The sequence below is a fragment of the Equus caballus genome, chromosome 11 (assembly GCF_041296265.1).
Source record: "Equus caballus isolate H_3958 breed thoroughbred chromosome 11, TB-T2T, whole genome shotgun sequence".
Taxonomy (NCBI): domain Eukaryota; kingdom Metazoa; phylum Chordata; class Mammalia; order Perissodactyla; family Equidae; genus Equus; species Equus caballus.
In genome coordinates, this window is record NC_091694.1 from 13,214,983 (window position 1) to 13,242,932 (window position 27,950).

General features: G+C 35.5%; 1 protein-coding gene across 17 annotated transcripts in view; it reads right to left on the reverse strand.

Annotated features, from left to right (window-relative positions):
- Positions 1–27,950, reverse strand: part of CEP112 (centrosomal protein 112) — a 452,281-nt gene that overhangs the window by 323,664 nt on the left and 100,667 nt on the right. For all 17 annotated transcript variants that reach the window (XM_070227014.1, XM_070227013.1, XM_070227007.1 and 14 more), the window contains 4 exons: positions 6,183–6,337; positions 5,730–5,859; positions 4,819–4,911; positions 4,017–4,076 (listed from right to left, as the gene is read on the reverse strand). In XM_070227014.1, coding sequence (XP_070083115.1) covers positions 4,017–4,076; positions 4,819–4,911; positions 5,730–5,859; positions 6,183–6,337 — 438 coding nt within the window. The remainder of the gene's footprint in view (positions 1–4,016; positions 4,077–4,818; positions 4,912–5,729; positions 5,860–6,182; positions 6,338–27,950) is intronic.

Sequence of the window (27,950 nt, forward strand, 5' to 3'; positions counted from 1 at the left end):
TCTTGAAAACACAAGGTCACTATGAACACCCAAAATCACAGTGTGCCACAAAACAGTTAACCCCCTTAGATGGACTGTCGGCCCTTCCAGAAAAAGGCCCCCAAATTGCTAAGCATTTTGAGCTCTTGTAAGCGCCTTTTCTCACTTGCTATTCCATCTTAAACTCTGTCAAGCTTTCAGCTGCTACTTCCTGGTCGGTGGGCTAACTCAAGCACCTTGATCTAATTTATTGCTTCTAAAACCATTAGAACAATTTCCAAAGCGGGAATGGGACTATCTGGGTGGGAGAATGAGAGCCTTCCCTCTGAGTTAAACACGCACGTGTCAATGCACAGACTTTCGAGCTGGGGGTTTCTAGAAGCTGTTTCTCATTTATTTTTATATCCCCAGCACCCAGCACAATCCCTGGCCCACACCAGAACAGTCAATAAATGCTGTTCTGGGTTTGTTTGTTATTTGTTCTTAACTGAATATACGTATATTGTATGCTTAAGAGCCTTTTTGGATTATACTTTTAGTTTTTACCTGTATTCCAAATAGTGGACAGTGACAGAGATAATGTATTGTCAATTTTTCCTTTTTAATGCACTAATGGCAGTGGGGAATAAGGCTTGAATTGATTTGCTTGTAATCCTTTCCCCATTATACATTGTTAATACCAAAAAGGAATGTTAACAATTTAAATAATTAATTTAAATAATGAAAATACAAACCAGAAAGTCAAAGATACAGCATATATTCTCAAACATGTTTGTCATACATAATTGATTTAAGTAGCCATAAGCACATTTACTGAACATTTACTAAATGTATATTTTACTCCTTTGCATCCTAAGAATTTAAGTAACCAAGAAAGGAGTACTTGCATAAATAAGAATGAGATTTGCTATATATAAGGAAATAGATGTACTGTGGTAGACCTTATGGCATAAAAAAGAGTCCTGAACTGCTGCTGACCTACACCCCAACTAGCTGGATAACCCCACCATGTCTCTTAACCACCGTAACCTTGCTTCCCAATATGAAAAATATGGGGCATTGGGCTGTACAACTTGTACAAATTGTTTTACTGTACAATTTCATATTTGAAAACTTCATTCAAGGCACATGTCCTCTTAAACGAAATTATGCCAGTAGCAGTCAGAAAATATTACACAATCTATTATATGTAAAACTATGGTAATTTTAAATTATTTTTAACCTAATTAAAACTATTATATGCGTATGCTAAAAACTGGAATAACTACCTTTAATGGTTTTGAACTCCATCAGACTTTATATCTCATTTGTTACACAGTTCCACCAGAATAATGATAAGCAGATATTTCAGTTTTAGAAATATTCCAGCACCTTTTAGAATACACAAGCTTGACATCTGTCTCCTGAGCTTCTCTAGGTAAACAGCACCATCCTTCACTCTCTGGTGCCTGTTTGGAAAACAAGCACTCGGTTATTTGTAGGAGGCAGGTGTTTCCTCACTAGTAAAATCATTTGGCCTAACCATTTCCTGATTGAACAGATTAGGACACTTCATCAAACAATGACATTTAGTTTACTACCTATCATTTGTTTGATGTTCAAAGATCTTAAGAGCAGGCAATAGCCTCCAGAGATCAATAAAGACCATTAGATAATGTGTGTGTACTTAAATTAGGGACAGCATCTGATGCCAACTGTTTCTCTTACCTCAAAGACAAGTTAGAATCTCCCATGCCACTTTCTTATTGGCATGAGGAAATAATGTCATTCAGATGGCATTTCCTCCTCCTGAGCAGATATTCAGAACAAAGTTTTATGCCAAAAGTTATTGAATGTGCACACCTGTAACACTGGCTAACAAACAAAAGCCCTATACATCCCATTTAGCTATCCAGTTACACAGCCCAGGACTATGTCAGATTTACGGCAGCTCTTTGAGCAGGCAAAAAGGATATTCCCCGAGGGGGGTACAAGACATCAAATCTTCAAGGCCTGAGATCACAGCAGGTTTAATAAAGAAAGAAGAACAGATGTCAATTTAAAAGGGGGAGATTATGGAATTAATTGTAAAACAAAAAGTGACATGCTGAGCAACATTTTCTTCCAATATAAATAAATGTTAGAACATATGCAATATGAACAAATATGCTTATTTTTCTTTTAAAGAGTGCTATTATATTAAACACGTCATATTTACACTGAAAATACAACACACTTTAACTAGTTACATTATTAAGAAGCCAGGCCAATTGATACCTCATGGAAAGGGAAAAGCTGTGGTTATGATGCCTCATAGAAAGGACTTCAGTCTGCTCCCTGAAGTGAAATAGAACAGGCGTGGAGGGAAGGTTACTGGATGAGAATGAACTGAGCTCTGACAGTCTGTTTCTTGTGTGTGCCCATCAGGGAGAGGGGCTGATCCCAAACACTTAGCTTACTTGGTGGCTACATACCCAAGAAGAGATAGAGGTAGGAGAAAGACTGTCTTTCCAGCTTTATCTCTGTATCTAACAGTCCTCAGCAGGACTTAAACAAGTTTGAGATAGGAATACATTCTTTTTTAAAATTAGTCAGTGTGTGCCTTTCTGCTTGCTACCGGCGCCTCTCTCTGTCTCACAGGTACGCAGATACCATCTCTCAAGAAGAGGGCTGACCACAGAGTGCAATGGAGCAGAAGGCCAGGAAGGCGTTCCTTAATGGACAGGGAGCCAGACAGCTGCCCAAAAATGAATAGTGGACCAACCAGTACACGCAGAGGATGCAGATGCCTTGTACATGAGGGAGCGAGGCTTATGATAATGCATAGTCTTCTTTTGGTAAGTAAAATATTTATGAAGCTGCATGGTTCAACAGTAGAAACTAAAAAAAATTATTTGAATAAAAGCAGTATTTCCCTCTCCTGTTCAGATATCATTTTGTAGACCCGAAATATTTTAAGACCTTGCATTGAGTTGTATCAAAACTGCAGCAAAAAAACTTTAGCAATAAGAAAATTGATTATAATTTTAAAGAGCACATATTCAGGTCAATATATGTCAGTGGAAATACTTTTCCAAATGACAGTCTTCTTCCTAGACTTTAAGCTCCTGGAGAGCAGTCTATGTCTAATTTATCCTTAACCCACTGCCCCATCCCAGGACCTCGTACAATACCGTGCCCAACAGAAGCATTTAATGAATATCTGCTGAGTGACTGTGTGGATAGATAAGATGTGATATCACAAAGTGTCTTAGGAATTTTGTGCTATAAAGCTTGTTTAATTTTAATTTCATATGTATTTTAATTAGTTAAAGGGTTAAACTTTTCCTCATTTTTTATTATCTGTGTACTTCACAAGCAGATTAATTTGGCAAATGTTAGAACAGTAAATAATTACAAAAGCTGCAACAAAATCTTCGCTATTTCAGCTACTCTTCTACACTCTGTCTTACAGCAAACAACAATTTCAAAGCTGAAGTTTAGTAGTCACAAACTCATAGAATTCTGTACTTCATTGCCAAAGGTGTTAACAGTGTGTCAAAAAAACCCAGTTATTACTAATAACAGAGATACCAGCATATGTCAGTAGAAATATTCACTATTCTAAATGAGAAGAAACAATTATCAATCAGTTTTTAAAGTAGTAGACAATTCCTCCAGTGTTTCATATTCTTTGATGAAATAGTGAAAGTTCTTATTACATATATGACACAACAGAATACAAAATAACACCCACCGATTGTACCATATGTTTAAACTGGTTGAAAGAAAATATAATTTCAAAGTGTTACTATGAGAGGTTAACATAATAATACTCTTCACTCATTAAATATAGCATACAACTGATGTTTTACTATTGATATGATTAATAATCAAACTGAAGATGTTCATAAACAAAAAATAAAGAAGCAAAATTTGATTACTGGCTAGCCGAAATGAACTTAGAAATAAGTTATTCTGTAAGGTCTAGAATGTGTGGCTTTATAAAAATGAACCCTCATTCTTAATTGCTTCCTTTGCTATTTAAATGTCTTATAGCTTCTCACAAAACATATTACCTTTTTCTCATAGGTGCGTTTTAAATGACTTTTCTCCGTCTGAAACTTATTTTCTTGATCCTGTGAATGATAAGTATTTATTTTGATTATACTTAAAATTGCTACTAACGTCAATAAAATTAGTAATCTGATGAAATAAATCAATCTACTTGATGATAAACTTTATTTGAATTTTCCACATTAGTAAGAGAGCCCTACCTGTCCAATTTTGTAAACTAGAAATAGAAACATGAGTAGCTTTACGTTAGAGGCCATAAAACCTTAGTTATCTGAATATGTTACTACTCTCAGAAGTACCTACATTACAGTAGAAGAGAAACTTCCTGACCCTTTGGATTAGGGGATTATTTAAAAATGACCAATTGAATCATGTGGAAATAATAAATTTGAAGTTACATCATTCATCAGTCCTTGGTACTTTTTCACCATGAGGGAAAAAAAAGATCTAAAAAGTAAGAAAGAGAGAGAGGTAAGAGAAATTGTGACGACTGGCAAATAATAATTTAAAAGGAGGGAATTATACTAAAATAATAATATATTTAAATAAGGTTATTTTTTAAACTCATCTCAAAAAGGGAGATTATTCAAACTAAAATTATTGTTCTTTATTCTCTGTATCTCATTGGCATCTCCTTTTGTTAAAATAAATAAAATAAGATGAAAAACGACACAATGAAATAAAAGAATCAGAAATGACTACTTACATTTCTGAGTTTTTTTTAATTGACTCTCATTTGTACATAAAAATCAAGAAAAGGGAAGGTGAGTTTCAGCCATTGTTCTTCTAAGGGTTCTAACTCACCCTTAGTTGCTGCTTTCTTTGAAGTTCTGATTCCTGTAACTGCTGTTTCAATTGACAGATGTTCTGTTCTAATTCTTTAATCATATCAGATGCCTAGAAGGATTTTAAGAAGAAGAATAAAAGACAGAATATTGATTTTTGTACCATCCTACTTCTGGTTGAATAAATTTACCATTTTTCCCCCCGAAGGTTCAATCACAATTGAAACTATCTATAAATCTGAATGAAAAGTGTTTTTAAAAAGAGTAAAAAAAATTAATCTTTTACAGTAAAAATATAAATTAAATTCTGCATAGTATTTAAAGTTATGAAAATATAATACAGTGTATAATAATAAGTTTATAGAAAACTTTTCAAATCTCAATTTTAAAACCAAACCCACTGGAACATTTAATTCATGAAATATCAAGTAATTGACTACCTTAGAATTGTAGCTATAGGATACTCTTGCAGAAAGTGTCAATTCCTGGACACAAAGGTGCATGGGTGTTGGTGAGGGTGTCTATGGGCTCACACACGTGTTATGTGCTGACAGGAAAACTACAGTATACCCAAGATTTCCAAAGAATAATGATAAGGTATATAGTTACTTTAAAAAATGTATTATTAATGTAACTGAGCATTTCTTCTTGGATTTTTATGTTTCCTCCTTTAAAAACTTTGGCACTTAAAAGGGTTAACTTATTATAGCAGAATTTAGTTTATTAAATATTTATGTCATGCTATACATCAGACATTTAGCATTTTCAGTATTTTAAATACCAATAAAAATTCTTTCAGTTATTTCAAGAATAAAACACAGGAGAGACTAATTTCGAATACCCAATCACTTCTCTATGGCCCTCACAGCTGCACGCTGAGTGAAGTCAGTAACTACTTTGCATGGTTGCGTGTGCCAGCACACACAATACCTTAGAAACGGAAAGCGCATGTTCCTTTCTCAGAAGGTTTATATCAGCATCACATTTGGTTTGTAATAGTTTCATGTTTTGTTCATAATCATTTACAAGGTGATCTTTCTCTTTATGCAGTGTGTTGCGCCTACAAGCAATAAGAGACAAAAAAAAAATACTTCCAATATATTTAGAATCAACCTCTAAAATGGAAATTTTTAGTCAACCAAATCCAAATGCATTATCTTTCAATATGTCAAATAATTATCCACATTTTTATCAACTGTTTTAAACATTATGCTTCTTACGTTAAATGGGACTTAAACAAACGGCAGTATTTAGGTTGGAGACCTCCCAAGATTAAACGCACAAGGTGGGACTAATTTGGGCAGATAATTTATAGAGTTAACATACAGCTACACAGTAGTACTACACAGCCACACCCAAGCGAGGTCTGACTTCACACAGTACCTTGCCTTTACTTCTTGTAATTCACTACATGTTATCTGGTAACATCTCTCAAGTTCCAGTTTTTCTTGGATTAACTTCTGCTTCTGTAAATTACTGTTCTCTGCTTCTCCTGTCAGCTGCTGGACGCGGGACTCCAGTTCCTTGACCATCTGGTTCTAAAAGAATAGATCATTGTTAAAAAAGCCTCTGACTGACTTTAGAACACTTCTGCATCATTAAGTAGCCCGAAGAAAATATATATCCTATTAGAGATAAAAATTCAGAAAACAAATGTATCATAGACCATACTAATAAAAATTAAACCAACCTCTAAATTAACCAAGTCTTTAAAAATAAAAATACTTTCTACCATAAAAGTAAGACCATAATGTTTATATGCTTTCATTCATTCATTCATTCATTCAGCGAAGATTTACCGAATCTGGTACTATTCCAGGTCTAGGGACACGGTGGTAAACAAGAGAGATGCAGTCCCTAACCTCAAGATTGTTACATTGTCTTTACGCAACTGAAGAAATTTCCATTTGTTTGGTGAATAATCAGCAGTGTTCTTTACTCTTCATTTGAAGTTTTAGAAACCTTTTTAAATTATAAAAGCAATGTAATAATATTTTTAAAAAGGAAATTCATAACCCAAATATTTTAATACAGGGGTTATCACACAAATGACACATGTATTATAAGTGTATAGGAATATTTTATTACATAGTCACAGTGTTCATGCACAAAATTTTCATTTGTTTCACTTTTTTATTTACTTACTTCCACAAGCTCCAAAATTATCACATAATTAAATCATTTCCCTATTATTTGATATTTAAGTTATTTTGAATTTTTCATCTTTATAGAACTAAATACAGGTGTTTAGGATTAGGTACTCTATATACAATTAGGGTAAACAAGCATTAGCTATAAGGACAATTGATTTTCATTTTAACAATTACTTCCAGTAAGTGTGAGTAACTTGAAAAAGTTAGGATGATGTTCCAATCAATTAGTATCCTTTTATACTCTAAGATAAATGTTTAAAATAAATTTTAAGAACTAAATAATATTACAGCCTCAATATCCTTTACTCCTATCATCCATTCTCCATAATAAAATGGATTAGGTATATAATTTAAATTTTGGTGCAACAGCTTCCAAATCTAAGAAATGGAAATAATTATATCTAACTTAAAAATATGGTATATAGTTTAACTTTTTAAAACGCATACAATTCCTAGCTCAGAGCTTGACACATATCAGATGCTCAGATTTCTTCTCCATACATCTATTCATTCTGCCTCTTTATTAGTGATCCTTCTGCTTTAGGAGCTCCTTCCAAAAGATAGTTTCAATTTTCCAATACATATTCTAAACTCTCCTTGTTTACTAAATATGAATTGACTAGAAGAAAGAAAGAAAAGAATACATTCTTTGTCTTCCAGTTTTAAATGGTGGAATAAAGATGATTTGTATTCCTTCTTCTCTTGGAAATTACCAAACATAGACAAGATATACTAGGAATAGAAATGAAATTCCATCTTAATAAACTCTAAGAGAGGAACTCTATTTCTGGCTGTGAAGGAGTACCTTGCAGCATATCACAGTCTCCCTGAGAACAATTGAAAAACCAAAAAGATACAAAAGAAATCAATTTATTTGTAGGCACTGGAGACCTTCCAAGGCAGCTAGGACTTAAGGGCACCAGAGGAAGAAATCTCAGAGAGATGAGTCAACATTCTGTAAGCAACTTTCACCTTTGAGGCATTTCCAGTCTTGGAGCATGAGGATGGAGCAAGGAAATCAGAGCAGAGGGTGGCCAAGGCAGCCAGGACTTGAGGAATCAAGATCCCTGAGAGAAGGGATGCACAGAGAAGTGAGCTCCACACAAGCAGTTTTCTCCTCAAGGATTTGCCAAATTCTTAACATTCACAAGGCAGGAGACTAAGAAACCAAGGGCAAATACTCTGAAAAGCAGACTAGAGTTTTCAGCAGTATCACTGTACTCAGGAGCAAATGACTGTATATTATTCAAGGAGGAGGGCCCCTACGAACATCACAGGCTTTCACTGGCGACATGCATTGAGGGCTACAGCTGGGAGTGCAAGTGAATCAGGGGTAGACCAAAGATTCCAAAGACTGCAACCCAGACTGGAAACCATCCCTGAATGATCAGGAGGGCTGTCTGCAAACTAGCCGCCTCTCAGGCCAGGGCAGAGCCTCCCTGGAGGAAGACAACATTCACACACAGAAATCACTTACATGAGACAGAATAACATCAATACCAAATGCATCATAAGGAATTCTTTTTACAATTTTCAAAAACATTGAATATCCATAAGAAAGGTAACAAACCTCACCTCTAAAAAACAGTAGGTCAAAGAAAAACTATAAGATCCCAGGTAAGCTATGGTGAGATACAAAAAGCAATACAACTTGAACACGCAGATCTCAGGAAAAGGGGAAAGGGGAAGAAAGCATCAGGAAAAGGAAAGTTAAAATGAAAATAGCTCCACGAAGAAAGAATGCATATGGGGGAGATACATTAAGAAACATGAAGGGAAAGCTTATGGAAAGCAAGCAAAATAAAAATCAGAATGAGCAAAAATTAAACACAAGAGCAAACTATACATATAGAAAAAGAGAAAAAGGATAGCTCACATTTACATAATTGGTGTACCTGTTGTAAAACAGGTGTAATGGTAATGGTAATGCTGTAAATGGTGAAACAGCAAAATATAATAAAAAACATACCACAAGAAAACTTTACAAGAAAAATACGTACTGATTGAAAGGGCACACTATAAAACTGACACAGATGAGGAACACCAAGGTATATGGTAGAGTTATTGAACTTCAAGGAAACAACCTTTTTTAAACATTATCAAATATGTCATTCTCCTACTCAACACCTTCCAATGGCTCCCCTTCTTCTCAGAGAAAAAATGATTATCACAGCCTCTCTGATCTCATCTCCTACCATTCTCCCTTCTCATTTCAGGCACACGGGCCTTCCTGATGCTTCTCAAAGTCGTCAGGCCAGCCTCAAGGCCTTGCATTCTCTGTTCCCTCTGCCTAGAGCACTCATCTGCCTAGAGCACTCATCTGCAGTAATGCAGAGCTTACTGCCTCAATTCTTTCAGTTCTCTGCCTAAACGCCTCCTATACAGGAATCCTTCCATAGCCACTCTATCTAAATAACCAGACCTCTAACCCCCAGTCTCTCTGGTCTCATAGACTTTATTTTTCTTTTTAGTACTTATCACAAATTGATGCATTTGTTTCTTTGCCTATCTTCTCCAGTAAACTGCAAGCTCAAGACATTGCTTTGTTCATTCTAGGTCTCTTGCTTCTAGAACAGTGTTTGGCTTGCAGTAAGCATTCAATAAACATTTGCAGACTATCGATATTTTTAAAAAGTAAATTTTTAAATAATTGTTAAATTTCCAAAATCTTTATCCCATACTCAAAACTGGAGTGATTTCTGGTGACATTACAGAAAAATATTAGCACATCATACAGGTTATAATTGGATGATAATGAGAAAATAACAAACATTTGTTCTTCATGGAATATACCCAAAAGTTTTTTTTTTGCGTTACAAAAGAGCAAAAACACAAGAAATTCAAAGTAGGGATAAAGATATTCCCCATTATTAATAGAATTTTTGAAAATCTATTTCTTTTTTCTCCTGTTCTTAATGAAAAAGAAATATGTGATCATTATAAAGTATCAGAAAATACCTAATTGTTAAAGAAACTAAGGCAAAGAATGTTGAACTGATACAAATAAGTAAGTCTCCAGACTTCAGACTTTGCTAAGGAAAAAGGGTTTCTATCAGCCAGAAAACCAGACAGCCCTCTTTCTACAATATGAATACTGAATACAGTAGACATAAGAGAAAATGCTCAGATAAAAGTATAAAAGTGTTTATCATAAGAGAAAGACAAAAAAATACAGGTGAGAGGGAAAGGCATTCAGCAAATAGAGAAGAAAGTGAAGGATGTTGAAAGAGTATTTTGATCTCAGCTGTCTGTATCTTATTGAACAGAGCAACAGCAATAAAGTGAACTTGAAATTTTAACTCAGGAATTATTAAAAATCATCAGAAACTTCTGAGATCTGAGAGGAAAAGACTTGTGAAGAAAACAGGGAATTCGGAATATAACTATTCAAAAGGAGCAGAACTATCAGAAGTGATTCCTTCTCATGTCCTTTTGGATGCTGTGCGCTTTGCACTGCTGGCCAATCTTCCTGAAGACAAGTAAGTGCTTTGAGTACCCAAAAGTACTGACAGGTGAGTACCTCTGGTACCAGAAATACATGTCCATCCTTATTCTTCTCTGCCTGATGGCCTTCCTTTAGGTTCTAACATGTTCATGACCAGGACCTTACATAACCCAAACTAGGTGGGGGTACAGGCAAGCAGGAATCACTGAGGGATTTCCAGAGAAAAGAGTAGTTGTACCTAGCTCTGGGGTGCAGGAATGAAGAAGATCCAGGACATCAGCAATGTTGGACAGCAAGTACCAGGGGCAGAGGTTTAGACACAAGATTCTGGTCCCTGTGTTGAGAGATCAACAAGTCTCACAAAGACTGGCTCAGAGGAAGATAAGACACGGATTTAGGCGGAGGGGGACAAAGGAAGGCTCAGAAGTTGATTACAAACTAGCAATTTGGTCTCAACTATAAATATGAAGCTTGGGTACTAGAACCAGGATACATGAAAAGAACCTAGAAAAAAGATAACGTGATTTGGAATCATCTGAATATGGAACTACTGCTAACCAAATTTTCTCCACGCAACAGAAGGAACGGTTGCGAAACCTGAGGAAAAACTGGTGCTTGTAAGTCAGAAGTAGCTTGTAGGAAGAAGGAAGAAGAAAAACAAAGAGGTCCTGACAGCTGAAAAGCCCATACCTAACGACATCCAAGCGAATTATCCTAATAGTTACACTGAAAACACCTGTCAATCAGACCGCTGGACCAGAAGTCACTGAGGAATCAGAGATCACTCACTGCAAGTGTTCCAATGTCTCAAAATAGACCAATTTTGATTCACAAAAAGAGAAAGAAGCTGAACTTCATCTGACAAAGACTAATCAGTTTGATGATAATAATTGCCATGGTTCTAAAATGAATTGTTAAAAGGATTATTAGCAAGCCTGATCAATTAGACTACCAGTAACAAAAAGTTATGATGGATTAACCCAATTTATTTTACTTTATTTTGAAAGGGTAAATAAATTGATAGGTAATGAGGACAAGAGCATAAGATGAATTTATGTGGATTTCTAAAATTTATAAAAAGCATTTATTTTACAAAGTTTCTCTTGAAACCTCAGTGAACTAGATGGAAAAATCTGAGCTGGAAGACCCTATAATTATGGAATTAGTAGCCAAGTCAACAAAAGTATAACAACGGTATTTTTATATAGTCCTTCTCCTATTTGAACAAATTAAGCTATCCACCCTAAATTTTAACATAGAATGATTTTTCTAATTCAACAAGATTACGATTATCTTTTTACAACAATTCTTACTCTAGCACCATCCAAGTATGAAGTGTACACTCCCAATTACTTCATCAATAGCAGAAATGAAAAGAATAGCCCCCACCCCAGGTATGCAAAGTTGGTTCAGCATTCAAAAATCAATTAACATAATCCATCACATCAATAGGTTAAAGAAGAAAAGTCACACGATCAAATCAAGATGCATAAAAAGAATTTGGCAAAATCCAACATTCATTCATGATAAAGACTCTCAGGAAACTAGGAATAGAGGGGAACTTCTTTAACTTCAGAAAAAATATCTACAAAACAACCTACAGCTAAAAGAAACTAGAAGCTTTCCAACTAAGATCAGGAACAAGAAAAGGATGTTCTCTCTCACGACTGCTTTTCAGCATCACACTCAAAGTCCTAGATAATCCAATTAATCAGAAAAGTAAATAAAAGGTATATTAATTTGAAAGGAAGACAAAAACTGTCTTTTTTCACAGAAAACATGATCATCTATTTAGAAAATCTGAAAGCATCTACCAAAAACCTCTTGGAACTAATGAGACATTATGGCAAGGTAGCAGGATATAAGGTTAAACATACAAAATTCAATTACTTTCCTATATAGTTGCAATGAAAAAAGGGAATCTGACATTGAAAACACAATACTATTTACATTAGCACCCAGAAAAATAATATTCTTATGTATAAACCTAACAAAATATGTACAAGATCTATATGAGAAGAACTACAAAACTCTGATGAAAGAAAACAAAGAACTAAATAAATGGAGAGATATTCCATGTTCATGGATAGGAAGACTCAATATTGTCAATGTCAGTTCTTCCCAACTTGACCTACAGACTTAATGCAATCTCAATCAAAATCCCAGCAGATTATTTTATAGATATGGACAAACTAATTCTGAAGTCTATATGGAGAGACAAAAGAAACAGAATAGCCAACATGATATTGAAAGAGGTGAAGAAAGTTGGAGAATTGACACTGCCTACTTTAAGACTTACTGTAAAGCTACAGTAATCAAGACAGTGTGCTCTTGTCAAAAGAGTAGACAAACAGATAATGGAACAGAAGAGAGAGCCCAGGAATAGGTCCCCATAAATACAGTCAACTGATCTTTGACAAAGGAGCAAAGGCAATACAATGGAGCAAAGACAGTCTCTAAAACAAATAGTGCTGGGACAAATGGATAACCTATATGCAAAAAAAAAAAGAATCTAAACACAGATCTTACAACCTGCATAAAAATTAACTCAAAATAGATCAAAGATCTAAATGTAAAATGCAAAACTATAAAACTCTTAGAATAACACAGGAAAAATCTAGATGACCTTAAGTTTGGCAATGCCTTTTTAGATACAACACCCAAGGCACAATGCATGAAAGAAATACTTGATAAGCTGGATTTCATTAAAATTGAAAATTTCTGCTCTGTGAAAGACAATATCAAGAGAACTAGAAGACAAGCCACAGACTGGGCGGAAATATTTGCAAAAGACACATCTGATTAAGGACTGTTATCTAAAATATACAAAGAACTCTAAGTGAAAGAAGGCAATCTGAAAAGTCTACATATTGTATGATTCCAACTATATGATAATCTGGACAAGGCAAAATGATGGAGAGAGTCAAAAGATCAGTGGTCACCAGGGCTTAGGGGGAAAGGAGGGAAGAACAGGCAGAGAACAGACGATTTTTAGGGCAGTGAAAATACCATGTATGGTACTATAAAGGTCAATACACATTATCGTCTATTTGTCCAAGCCCACAGAATATCCAACACCAAGAGTGAACTCTAGGGGCCAGCCCCGTGGTCAAGTGCTTAAGTTCGCACCCTCCACCCTCGGTGGCCCGGGGTTTCACTGGTTCAGATCCTGGGCAAGGACAGGGCGCTGCTCATCAAGCCATGCTGGGGTGGTGTCCCACATGCCACAACTGGAAGGACTCACAACTAAAAATACACAACTATGTACTGGGGGGCTTTGGGGAGAAAAAAGAAAAAATAAAATCTTAAAAAAAAAAAGAGTGAACTCCAATATAAACGATGGACTTTTGGTAATGACGTATCAATATTGGTTCATAAATTGTAACAAATGTAATACTTTAGCAGGGGATGTCAATAATGGGGGAGGCTATGCATGTGTGGAGACAGGGGTATATGGGAAATCTCTGTACCTTCTCCTCAATTTTGCTGTGAATAAAACTGCTATACAAAAATTAAGTCTAAAAATAAAGATAGGCTCCAAACAACTCATTTTAACACACTACTTAACACACTTCCTCAGGTTCATACTACTTTTGAAAATAAATTTTACATGACATTCAGGCTAATTCCAACATACTAAGATCAAACTTTACCAGACTGTCAAAGACTTATTTCTCCTGAGAGTCCCTGAGCAATTAATTCACATGTAATCATGTGATTAATTCACATGTGATTCACATGTGTGATATACATGTACATACATGTGTGATGTGTATGTATACATATCTATGATATACTCATATATACATATGAGGCCCATGAAATGGGAAAAACCAGCCTAGTTGGTACTACCTGTGAAGACAGGCACAAGACTGGGAAGTCCTGGGGCTGTGCCAAAGAGAACAGTCACCAGAGGGAAGACAAAGATTGAAAGTTAAGAAAAGGATTCAAGAGTAGAAAAACCAGATAGCAGTCAATCAAAATGGAAAGCCAAGGTAAAAGAGAGGTGACAGCAACAGCAGAAGAAAAAGGGTCAGAGACAGGCAGGTTTAAACTAAAGAACAGGATGGTTCTGATACTAAGCCTCAAACACTGAGCACCTGTATCTAACACCTATGTTGTCAGAAGCTGGCATGGTTTCTTGTGCAAGGATACTATTAAAGGAGATAAATATATATGAAATAAATAAGTGGCTTCTGCATTAAGATCTATATTTATTGAACAAATACTTTTATATATACTGATATAAACTTCCTGATTCAAGAAGCAAAATTTGTGACAATTATTCATTTCATTATTTATTTTATTTGTATCATTTATTTATTTTTAAAGCTTTTTCTCAACACTCATTGCGTCTTACACAAAGTAAATAAAAGAAATTTGAAACTTACAATGCTAAAGAAAATCCTATAGACATATATAAAATACCTTAAGGACAACGATATTTGGCCAAAATAATCTTTTTTAAACTGAATACAAAGAACTGAGGGGATATAATATAGTGACGGTCTCAACACGGGGTAAAAAAGTCATTCAGGAAAAAAGATGCTCGTGTAGAATCACATTGTGCAGGCTGTAAAGGACAGAGTAGAAGGGGAATTCAGAGATCTATAACAGCAGGATCAGAGGAGCAAGTATGTGCATAGTTAACGACAAACAGATTACCCTGGGTGCAGAGAATATCCTCCCACATTGTGAACTCAAAGGTGGCACTCGGAAGACTCGGTTGGAGCTCTTGAATAAACACGGCTTGTGAGCAGAAGCTATAATAGGCATTAGATTAGTAACTCAAGTTCTTGATCATGGGAGAATGGGACAAATTGCATTAGTGGGTTATGGAACAAGAGGAGAGAGGGAGAGCAACTGGCAGGTTACAGGAAGAGTCCTGGAATGAGGCAACAATGGCCTGAACTCAAGTGGTAGCTGCGGAAACAGAAGGGAAGAGAGCAGATCCAAGAAAATTTTCAGAGAAGTAAACAGCTTGAGTAAGTAAAATACTAAGTGAAGGAGATGAAAAGCGACAAAAATCAGAAATTTTCCAGGTTCAAAATCTAATATGCCAGAAGAATTGGCACACTGGGAATTAAGGGAAAGTTTGGGAAAGGGTATTATTTTGGTAGGAAATGTAGACATGATTTTCAACAAGTTAAGTATTAAGAAATTATAAAGTATCCCACGGACCTTCAGTTATGCAACCAATAGAGACACTAAGAAATCAGAACCAGAGACAGAGAAGTTGGAGTTTTACATACAAACTTTTTTTGAAATCCTATTGGAGTCAAAAATTAGAAAGGGTTACTATCTGGCAACTATTTAGAATCCAAAGTTCAACTCCTATGGCAAAAGGAGCAACACATTTTATCTTATATCATAAACTTCTTATTGAAATATGACATATATACAAAAGACACACAAATCTTAAGTATATATTTTCATAATTTCTTATAAATTGAAAACTCACAAGCCACTACAACACATAAACATTACCAGCTGTTCTGAAGCCTTACTGGTCATCCTGTACACAAAGGTAACCACTATTCTGACTCCTATCACAAAAAATTAACTTTGCCTGTCACTGAACTTTCTACAAATGGAATCGCAGAGTATGTACTCCTTCGTGTCAAGCCTCATCATACATATGGTATGTCTGTGAGACTCATCCCTGGCATGGGGGATAGCAGTAGTTTACACTTTTTCATTGCTGTATACAGTTTTCCAGTGCGCGAATATACCTAAAACAATTTATCCATTTTGTTGATGGGTTGTCTTCAGTGTTTGAATATTTAAAATAACATTACTATGGACACTTTCATACATGTTTGATGGTACATATATGCACTTATTTCTTTTCGTTATATTTTCTGTGGTGAAATTGCTGAGTCACAATTAATTTGAAAACTACGTCTGTGTAAAAACCTGCAAGCAAATGTTTATAACAGCTTTATTCATAATTGCCAGAAATGGATATAACCAAGACGTCCCTCAATAGGTACACGGATAAACAAACTATGGTACATCCACATAATTGACTATCATTCAGCAATAAAAACAAATGAGCTAGCAAGCCACAAAATGACATGGAAAAACCTTCAATGTATAATTGTTCAAGGAAAGAAGCCAGTGTGAAAAGGCTACACACTGTATAATTCCAATTATACGACAGTTTGGAAAAGACAAAACTATGCAGACAGTAAAAAAGATCACTGGCTGCCTGGTATTCTAGGAAAAGGGGCAACGGATGAATAGAGTGAAGCACAGGTGATTTTTAGGATGGAGAAAGTATTTTACATGATACTATAATAGTGGATACATGACAATGCATTTGTCAAAACCCATGGAATTTTAAAGCACAAAGAATAAACCTTATTTTATGCAAATTTTAAAAAATCATTTAGGAGTTTGGGAGATCCCAGGAAGAAATGCACACTAGGACGAAAGAATCTAGTTACATTACAAATACATGAAAAGACCTCATTGAAGGCACAGGGGAAAAGGTGATGATCCAAGCAATTCTGAAATGAGTGGAGTCCGTAAGACAAAAGGCAAAAGGAACTGCACATAAGCACTGTACACTGGGTGACAAAGTTCGCTTCCACGGGGGTATGGGTTAATCACTCTGATGTTGGTATAAGGTGTACAGTCATGTGCCACATAACATTGCAGTCAACAACTGACCACATATACAACAGTGGTCTCATAAGATTAGTACCACACAGCCTAGGTATATAGTTGGTATAGCATCTAGGTTTGTGTAAGTACACTCTATGATGTACACACAGTGACAAAATAGCCTAACAATGCACTTCGTAGATTTCTCAGAACGTATCGCTGTTGTTGAGCAACAAATGACTGCATGCTAGAACTGAACGATTAAGCAAACGGATGGAGGATGGCTGAAGCCAAGTTTCCACTGTTTGATTGAGAATTTACAGATACACAGGAGAGGAAGCTGGAATAATCCATGTGGTAATGGGGTAGAGGTACAGACGTCTATGTTGAAATTATGTTGAGTTTAATATAGGTACAGACGGTTACATGTGCAAATGGTCTATAGATATGCATATATACAAACTTAGTAGATACATATGTACTCCCTTGCTCTGTCAGGTGAAAGAGCATAAAAGAAATGACACCCCAGCAGCACACACTAAGCACACAGATTTTGGTTTCTAATACCATTCTCCATATAATCCATATTGATGTGGGTATGTCAAAGGGGCACAGGGGCCCAGTGAAAGACCTCCCAATGGCCAAAGCTGGAACAATTTGAGCAAGAAAATAAAGGAGTATTGGGTTATAACCCAGAGGAGAAAATAAATAATATCCAAGAGTCCATACTGATGTAAATAAAGTGATTGAATAAATTAATAAATGAGAGAGAAGAGACAAATCTCTCATGCAGAAAAACTCCAAATAATTTATGTAGCTACTCTGCCCTCAAGTAGGGAGAGCATAACTCCCCACTCCTTAAACCTGGGCTGCACAAAGTAACTCCTTCCAGAGAGACAGTATGGAAAAGTGAGGAGTAATTTTAGAGTGGAAAACCTAACAAAAACTACCTCAGCCAGGGCATCAAGGTTAATATCGACAGTGATAAGTCATTACCAGTATGTAGCCTTGATAAGATGTGATGAGAAGAGCACTTTGCCTCTGTAGTCTTCCTGTCTCAACTTAAAACCCCAGTCTAATCATGAGAAAAACATGAGACAAAAATCCAACAGAGGAGCATTCTACAACATGCCGGACCATATTCTTCAAAACTGTCAAGTCACTAAAAACAAGGAAAGAGGAACCCAAGGAGACACAACAACTCAACATAATGTGGTATCCTGAATGAGAACCTGGAAAAGAAAAGGGTAGGAGGTAAAAATTGAGGAAAACTGAGTAAACTATAGACTTTAGTTAATAATAATGTATTAATATTGATTCATTTATTGTAACAAGTGTACCAAAATAATGCAGGATGTTACTAACAGGGGAAATTGGGAGTAGGGTATACGGGAACTCTGTACTATCTTCTCAATTTTTCTGTAAATCTAAAACTGTTCTAAAAAATAAAATATATATTTTTTAAACAGTCATCTTATTCAAAATGATGAACTGGTGCTAGTTGAGGGTTTCTTTATAATTGTGAGGTTGCGAGAAGAAATGCTGGTGGTGACAATAAAATGACAAACTGTAGCTATCTCAGAGAGTAGATGAGTTGCTCTATGAATTACTGCATGTTATTACTAACAGTAATAGTTAATAATAGATAACGAAATATTACAGGCGTCTAAGGCCTTTTTAGGTGGTCAGTGCTAATAGTCTAGTGGTTAAGATTGGCATAATCACTGCCGCAGCCCAGGTTCGTTTCCAGGTCAAGGAACCACACCACCCGTCTGTCAGTTGTCATACTGTGGCAGCCGCCTGTTTCTGTGATGCTGAAAGCTGTGCCACTGGTATTTCAAATACCAGCAGAGTCATTCATGGTGGAAAAGTTTCAGTGGAGCTTCCAGACTAAGACAGACTAAGAAGAAGGACCGGACTACCCCCTTATGAAAAAAAGGGCCATGAAAACCCTATGAATAGCAGGGAAGTACTGTCTGATATAGCACTGAAAGGTGACAGGATGGCATAAAAAGACCGGGCAGGGTTCCGCTCTGCTGTCCACAGGGTCGCTGGGAGTCAGAATCCAGTGGACAGCAAAAACAACAACAGTGACACCAAAAGCTTTTTGATACTTTTTAAGGTTGGGTCTCTTAACCTTGATACAGGGCCATGAATAGAACTCAGTGTCAGAGAATCTGAATGGAAAAAAGAGCTCATCTTTATTTTCATTCCTCTAACTGATCTTCAGCTTTTCCCTTCAATTATAAATATAGTCAACAAACTAAGGTAATATTAGCAATACCTATGACTAACGGAAATCACAGATATTTTATAGTCCATTACAGTGTTGGATAGTCATTAAATATCCTTCATTTTCACCATTGCTCATAAATTAGAATAGTAAAACTACTAGAATATAGTTGTATAAAGTATAATAGTAATAAAGTCCACTGCTAAATCTTGATATTTGTGGCATTAGTTTAGAAGCATATGTATTACTTCAAAACAACTCTGATTTATTAATATTTTGAACAATTGTAACTCAGTATAATTTCTTTTCTTTGTAATCTTATGTTTTATTAAATTTAAAAATATTATTCTGAGAAAGACTGCATAGATTTCACAACATTGCCAGCGGGATCCGTGGGACAGAAAAAGGTAAAGAATTCTCCTAATAAAGACTCAAATCTCAATAAGGCCACTCACAGACTTTCAGCATGTCTAAACTCTGAAATGAACAGAACCCTATATTTTATAGTTGTCACTTCCCCTAGCATCTAATAATTTTGCTCTAATTTTCATATTTAAAATTCTAATATATTGTTTTAAAAATCCAGTGTTTACGTGTTTTAACTATGAATTTCACACAAGAAAATCCCCGCCAATACCACAAAACATAAGTTTAATAATCTATATTAGTGTCTGCGGTACAATAAATGGCACTGAAACAAAACAAGACTCAACAAAAAAAGAAAAAAGCCTGAAAGAACGACAAAACAGAGAAGCTGATTCTCAGCGACAGTCTCGTCTTTCATCTGAAGCCGTGCCTCGCACTCTACCCTGTTTAATTATTAACTCAGGAGCTGCTCAGCAAGATCTGTCTAGTGTTGGTGATGCTTAAATTCAATCCTGCTGACAGATTCTGTCCATTTTTCTCTATATTGACTATTACCTAATGACAAGTTCTGAATGCTAATTTTTAAATTCAACTTTCACTAAAAATAGAATTTAAGTTTCTCTCACAGTGACTTTCTGGCTCCAAAGTATCACTTTTCTTTACATTCCCAATTTATAACCATTAAAAATTCCACTGTGAAAGATATTGCTCTTGTAATATTATTTAATTAATAAGATATAACAATGCTGTAAACATTTTAGGCAATCAATATGTTTCATAAATTTCAACTAAAATTACTTAGATTTAATTCACATTTGTGAAAATCTAGGATACTGAGAGGATGAAAATGTATTTCAGATATAAATTTGGTTTTCATCCATGGCTTTGAACATCATCTTTAAGCTGATTATCAAGATGATAACTTTTGACTTTTTCCCCCAACAACTCTGATCCATCTTCAGTCTTCTCCATCTCACTGAACAGCAGCATCATTTCCAGTTCTTACCTCTTGACTGATACCCAAGTCCAGCCCCCGTTCCTCCCTGCACGACGACTGCAACAGCCTCCTAAGCGGTCTCCCACCTCCCACTCTTGGTCCCCTACAGTTTGTTCTCCCCATAGAGCAAAAGAGATACCTGTAAAATATTAGTCAGATGGGATCACTTCCATGTGCTCAACCCATCAAAAATTAAATACAAATATACTAAAACTTCACTGAATTGTACACTTTAAAATAGGTGAATTTTATACTATATAATTTATACCTCAATAAAACTTTTTACAAAAGGATTAAATGCAATGATCCACATAGCTTTCTCTGATGCTCCCTGACTACTTTTCCTGCAACTCTCTTTTTTGCTCACAGTGTCCACACTGCCCCCCATGCTGTTTTCATAACTTGGCCAACACATCCCTGATGGGATCTTTGCACTGGCTGTTCCTTCTGCCTGAAATGCTTTTCCCAGACTAACACATGGCTTCCTCCCATGCTTCTGCAGGTCTCTATGTTAATGTCCCAGTGCCAAAAGGCTCTCCTTGACCACCTTAGCTGATTAGCAGTCTTCTCCACTCCATTTCCTCACCCCAGTGTTGCTCAACCTTTTTTCTTTTATTATTGCTCCCTTAAATAAGGAGACCTTTTAGATATTTTCCTTCTAATCGTCCCGTACTATGAAATCTTAACAGCACAGACTTAGCGTTTATGAACCGTGCCTGCTGGGGGAGACACAAACCACTGTAACATCTAAGGTTTTTTTTTTTTAAATTTCAAGAACCAATTTCTCTCTGCTGAGGACGAAATCACTCCCATTTATAACACATGTCTTACACTGACTTCTTTTTCCTCATACTACTTATCAGTACTGGACATTTGTAGTTGCTTACTGGCTGTCACGCCCACAGAAACGTGAACATTGTGGACAGGGACTTCTTGTTCACCAATATGTCTCCAGTACCCACTGCAATGCCTGCACACATGAGGTGCTCCGTAATTGTGTGTTGTGTATAAACAAATGTAATTTCGAAATATTTCTAACTTCTGTAAGCCAAAAATTACTTACACTTTTTCAGTTTTGTATAGTATGCTACATTTTTGTTAACTTATACAATTGTTGTGGACTAAACTGTGTTCCACTCTAAATTCATACATTGAAGTCCTAACTCCAAGTACCTCAAAATGTAACTGTATTTGAAAACAGGGTCTTTAAAGAGGTAATTAGGAAAAATGAGGTCAATAAGTTGGGCCCAAATCCAATATGACTGGTAAGAAGAGATTAGGACACAAACACACAGAGGGAAGACCATGTGATGACACAGGGAGAAGACAGCCCCCTATAAGCCAAGGAGAGGTCTCAAAAGAAGCCAAATCTGTCAACAACTTTATCTCAAACTTCTAACCCCCAGAAGTGTGAGAAAATAAATTTGTGTTATTGAAGCTGCCCAGTCTGTGGCATTTTTTTACCGTAGCCCTAGCAAACTAATACAACAATCTAGTAATCAATGAGGAAATTGTAAAAAAGGAAAAGTAAGGACAGATAAAATAAACTTAGGGTTGAGACTGATACTCAAAACATATACCAACTAATAACAAGCAATCCAAAAAGGAAATTAAGAAAACAATCCTATTTACAAGAGCATCAAAAAGAATAATACTTAGGAATAAAATTAACCAAGAGGATAAGAAACTTTACACTAAAAACTACAGAATGTTGTTGAAAGAAATTAAAGAAGATATTAGTAAGTGGGAAGACATCTCGTGTTTATGGATTGGAAGACCTAACATTATCAAGTGGCCAACAGTCCCCAGAGTGATCTACACATTCAGAGCAATCCCTATCAAAATTCTAGTGGCATTTTTTTCAGCAATAGAAAAATCCATCCCAAAATTCATATGGAAACTCAAGAGACCTTGAATAGCCAAAACAATCCTTAAAAAGAACAAAGTTGGAGATCGCACACTTCCTGATTTCAAAACTTAATGCAAAGCCACACTAATCAAAACAATGTGGTACTGGCATAAAGACAGACATATAGACCAATGGAATAGAACAGAAAGCCCAGAAATAAACCCTCACATACACAGTCAAATGAATTTCAACAAGGGTTCCAAGACCATTCAATGGGGAAAGGACAGTCTTTTAAAAGAATGGTGTTGGCAAAACTGGGTATCCACATGTATATACAAAATTTAACTGAGAATGGATTAAATACCTAAACATAAGCCTTAACACTATAAAATTCACAGAAGAAAACACAGGCGAAAAGCTTCATGATATTGGATTTGGCAATGATTTACTGGATATGACATATACAAAAATTAACTGAGAATGGATGAAAGACCTAAACGTAAGCCTTAACACTATAAAACTCACAGAAGAAAACACAGGCGAAAAGCTTCCTGATAGTGGATTTGGAAACAATTTCTTGGATATGATACCAAAAGCACAGGCAACAAAAGATAAACTGGACTTCATCAAAATTTAAAACTTCTGTGTATCAAAGGACACTATCAACAGAGTGAAAAACCAACCAACCTGCATAATAGGAGAATATATTTCCAAATCATATATCTCATAAGTGATTGACATGCAGAATATATACAGAACTCCTACAACTCAACAACAACAAAAAAATCCAAACAACTCAATCAAAAAAATGGGCCAAGGACTTGACAGACATTTCTTCAAAGATGACATATGACATACAATGGCCAATAAGCACAGGAGAAGATGCTAAACATCATTAGTCATTAGGGAAATGCAAATCAAAACCACAATGAGCTACCACTTTGTACCCATTAGGATGGCTATTATTAAAAAAAAAAAACAGAAAATTACAAGTGTTGATGATATAAAGAATATGGAACCCTTGCGCATCACTGGTGGGAATGTAAAATGGTATAGCCACTGTGAGTAATGGTATGGCGATTCCTCAAAAAATCAAATGTAAAATTACCATACAACCCAGCAATTCTGCCTCTGGATATTTACCCAAAAGCACTGAAACCAGGGAACTGAACAGATATTTGTAACAGACAGCAGCATTATTCACAATAACCAAAAGGTAGAAGCAATCCAAGTGTTCATAAATGGATGAATAGATAAACAAAATGTGGTATATCCATACAATAGAATATTATTTAGCCTTAAAAAGGAATGCAGTTTTGACACATGCTACATGATGGATACACCTTCAGGACATTTTGCTAAGTGAAATAAGCCAATCACAAATGGACAAATACTTTATGACTCCACTTACATGAGGCCCCTAGAGTAGTTAAATTCATGGAGACAGAAAGTAGAGTGGTAGTTGCCAGGAAGTGGGGGAAGCAGGATACGGGAGTTCTTGTTTAATGTGTAAGGAGTTTCAGTTTTGGAAAATGAAGGAAGTTCTGGAAAATGATGGTGGTGATGGTTCCACAACAATGTGAATATATTTAATGCCACTAACTATACACTTAAAATGATTAAAATGGTAAATTTTATGTTATGTATAATTTATCACAACAAAAAAATAAGCCAAAAAAACACCCAACCTGACAAGTGACTTTATTAATAATAAAATACTCCTACAAATCAAGGGAAAATATAAATAACCAAATTTCAAAATGGACAAAGGGTATGGATGAGCAACTTAAAATGGCTAAGAAACATATTAACTAGTCATTAGGGAAATGCAGATTAAAATCTGACATTCCTCAGATTAGAACAAAATTTAAAAGTCTGACAGTTATAAGTGTTGACAGGGATGTGGAGAGATGACTCTCATATTCTGACTGGAGGCATAAATTGATATAACCACTTTGGAAAGTATACTATAGACACAGAAATTACACTCAAACACATACCTCCTATAGCAGTGATTTTCAAATTGTGGATTTCAACGCGTGAAAATAAGTTTCAAACTAGCAATTATTTTAATGAAATAAAATAAAGAGAATAGGACATTAATTAGAGGGCACAGCAAATAATAAAAGTATCATTTTGTGAAACTTTTGTTTGAGTTATAAATATACAGGTGAGTGTATGCTTCTATGTGTGTTCTGGGCACAATATACAAGATTTACTTTTTATTGCAAGTCATGGTCAAAAATGTTTGAAAGCCAATGGCTTAGAGCAGTAGTCCTCAAAGTGTGGTCCAGAAACTCCTGAAGGTCCCAAGACCCTTTTAGTGGATCTACAAGGTCAAAACTATCTTTATAATACTACTGAGACACTATATGCCTTTTTCATCTTATTTTCCACAAGTGTATAGTGGAGTACACTTTCCAGAGGCCTCATGGCATATGATACCACAAAAGAATAAACGCAAAAGCAGCTATGAGACTCCAGCTGCCTTCTATTAAGCCAGACATTAAAGAGATTTACAAAATGTAAAGCAGTGTCACATTCCTCACTAAATTTTTTTGTAAAATATAATTATTTATAGTACATTTTACAGTACTATTTTACAGTTATTAAAATATTGTTATTTATGTTAACACTTAAAGGGTTTGTTATAATTAATTTTAAGTGAACTATAAACCTTTTTAAAATATTAAAAAATGTAACTTAAAAAGAAGAACACAATTCATACTGGTTTAACTGCTAAAGATAGATCCCAAATTTAACCTTGAGCACCAGAGTTGCTGTAAGAGTAGAAAAGATGATCAGTTAGGGATCTAGCATGTGTATATTAAGCCTCTCTTCTTTTTAAATACAATGATTAAAACAAAATGAAATAAGCTTTCTTACCTATTGTTGTGGGTGGAAGCATCCTCCAAAAAGATATGTTGAAGACCTATACCTCAGTACCTGCGAATATGACCTTATTTGTAAACAGAGTCCCTGCCAATATAATTAGTTAAGATGAATTCATACTGGATTAGGGTGAGCCCTAAGTCCAATGACTGGTGTCCTCATAAGAAGGCCATGTAAAGACATTGGGACACAGAGACACACAGGAAGAACACCAAGCAATGACAGAGGCAGAGATGGGAGTGCTGCAGATGTCAGCCACTGCGAGCCAAGACTGCTTGCAACCACAGCAGACAGGAAAAGGTGAGGAAGGCTCTTCCTCTAGAGACTTCAGAGAGGGCAGGGCTCCACTGACACCTCAATTTCAGATTTCCAGCTTTCAGAACTGTGAGACCATAAATTTCTGTTGTTCTGAGACACCAGGTTTGTGGTCATTTGTTATGGTAGCCCTAGGAAACTAACATACCTATCAAATTGGCAAAGTTATAGTTTATTTGTTTGTTTTTAATTAAAACATCCATTGTGGCCCTAAATTGTAGAAGAACGGGCACATTTATCCACCTCCAAAAAGAGTAATTTTATTATATAAACATTAATTTTCTTATTTTTGGCTCTATTTACCTCTTTTCTAAATTTTCAATCAACAATACATATATTTTTTTTTCAGTAAGAGATTTTATTTTTAAATCCACTATCATCACCATTATTTTTCTGCAAGTTCTCGTCAAGGTACTGTAATAACTGTAAAAACTGTAATAAAATATTTACTACATACATGGTAAGAGTTAAAAGCTATAAGACTTATTCGCTTATTCCTGGTCTTCTATACAACAGAAGTATAAAACTTTTACATGACAAAAGCATAAAAGACTCAGGAATAAACATTACAAAAGATGTTCAAGAGACCCCAAGATTTTGTTTTCTTTATTAACTTGGTCCCGATTTCTAAATGTGTAAGTAAAAGGAAAAGACTCAGAGTAACCAAGACCCTTCTGATGGACAAGGAAAGAAAGACTTCCCTATTAGACAGCAAGACTAATTATGAAGCTATAATAATGACGACAGTATGATACTAGCAGAGCCAGAGAAATCAGCCAACCAACTAGAATAGAAACTTTCATACAAATGGAAGTTTAATAACTGACAGTTGGCATGGCAGATCAATGAACAAAGGAGGAATTACTCAAAAGCAGAACTGGGGAGAAAAAGAAAATAAGGAAATTAGATCCTATCTCACACCAGTAACAAAATAACTCCAGATGGATTAACGACTCAACATTAAAAGCAAAACTTTAAAGCTTTTAGCAGAATATATAGGTGAACCTTTCTGCACTGGGACTAGAGGAAGATTTGCTTAATAAGACATAAAAAGCACTAACTATAAAAGATTGATAAATTTGACTAAGTTAAAAATAAGACCTTCCTTCATCAAAAGATCATCTTTCCCTCCGAATCTGGAGGATTGCTATATTACAATCTAGGGAGAGGGCCTCTCTCCAAAGCCGCACTTCCCTTTGGATTAGCGAGGTTCATCTGTTATAGATGGGAACTGGCCAGAGGGAGTCCAGCAGTGGTCCTGTGCTTTCCAGGGCTCTCTACCCTGAGGCTCACCCCATCTTCACTATTTAAACTACAACTCATCCACACAAGTATCTGGTCTTCCAGCTATTCCCCAATACACACTGGAATAACTGATAAACCCAAAGGACATGAGTTCATGGTCCAAAATAACTAGACACCTTCAGAAAACTATGAGAGAAAGCCAGCAATACATGTGCGTATATAAATAATGTTAAAATACACAGCATACTATAATTTGTAATACATATATAATAATAAGTAATATATAATACTCTTAAGGCAAATTATTAGAACAGAAGGACCAAAGGTTTTAAATAAGCCTAATAAATATATCTAAGAAGATAAAGAATATACTAACAATGTAAAACAAGAAATTTAAAAAAAAAAAAAAAGAAGAAAAGCTAAATGAAAACACTAGGTATTTTTCTAAAGAAAAACGAAAAACACAGATTTAAAGGGCTCAAATGCCAAAAGAACTCACACTCAGTGACATTAGAGTAGCATTGAACATGTATTTGCTGATGTTCAAAACTGCCCATACCCTTTACACTTGAAAACCATCCTAGGCCATACTTTTTCTCATGTTTATCTTTTAGTGCTGCTCTATCGTCTTCTGCCATTGAATATTAAGGTAAAGAAATCTGAGGGCAGCTTAATATTTCTTCCCTTATGCAAGTGACTTGATTTTTGTTATTTTTCTTTGTTGGGGGAAATGGGGTTACGATCTGGCAACTCAAAGGATTCTAAAGGGTCCCAAGGACTCCCCAGGATGTGCTCACCACACTTTGAGAAATGCTGTGGTAAGAAATCTTAACTGTGTCTGATGTCTCCCAATCCAGAGACTGTTTCATTCTCTTCAGAAAATAACCTCATATCTTCTGCTGAGGTGAGTGAGAGACAGCCTATGCTTCATGAAGTGGGGGAAAGGATATAAACACCTGGTTGTTCGTTGCTAATTTTATTATTAAAAGAAAGCTTTATTACGGAACATTCCAAACATATACAGAAGTAGAAAGAATAGTATAATAA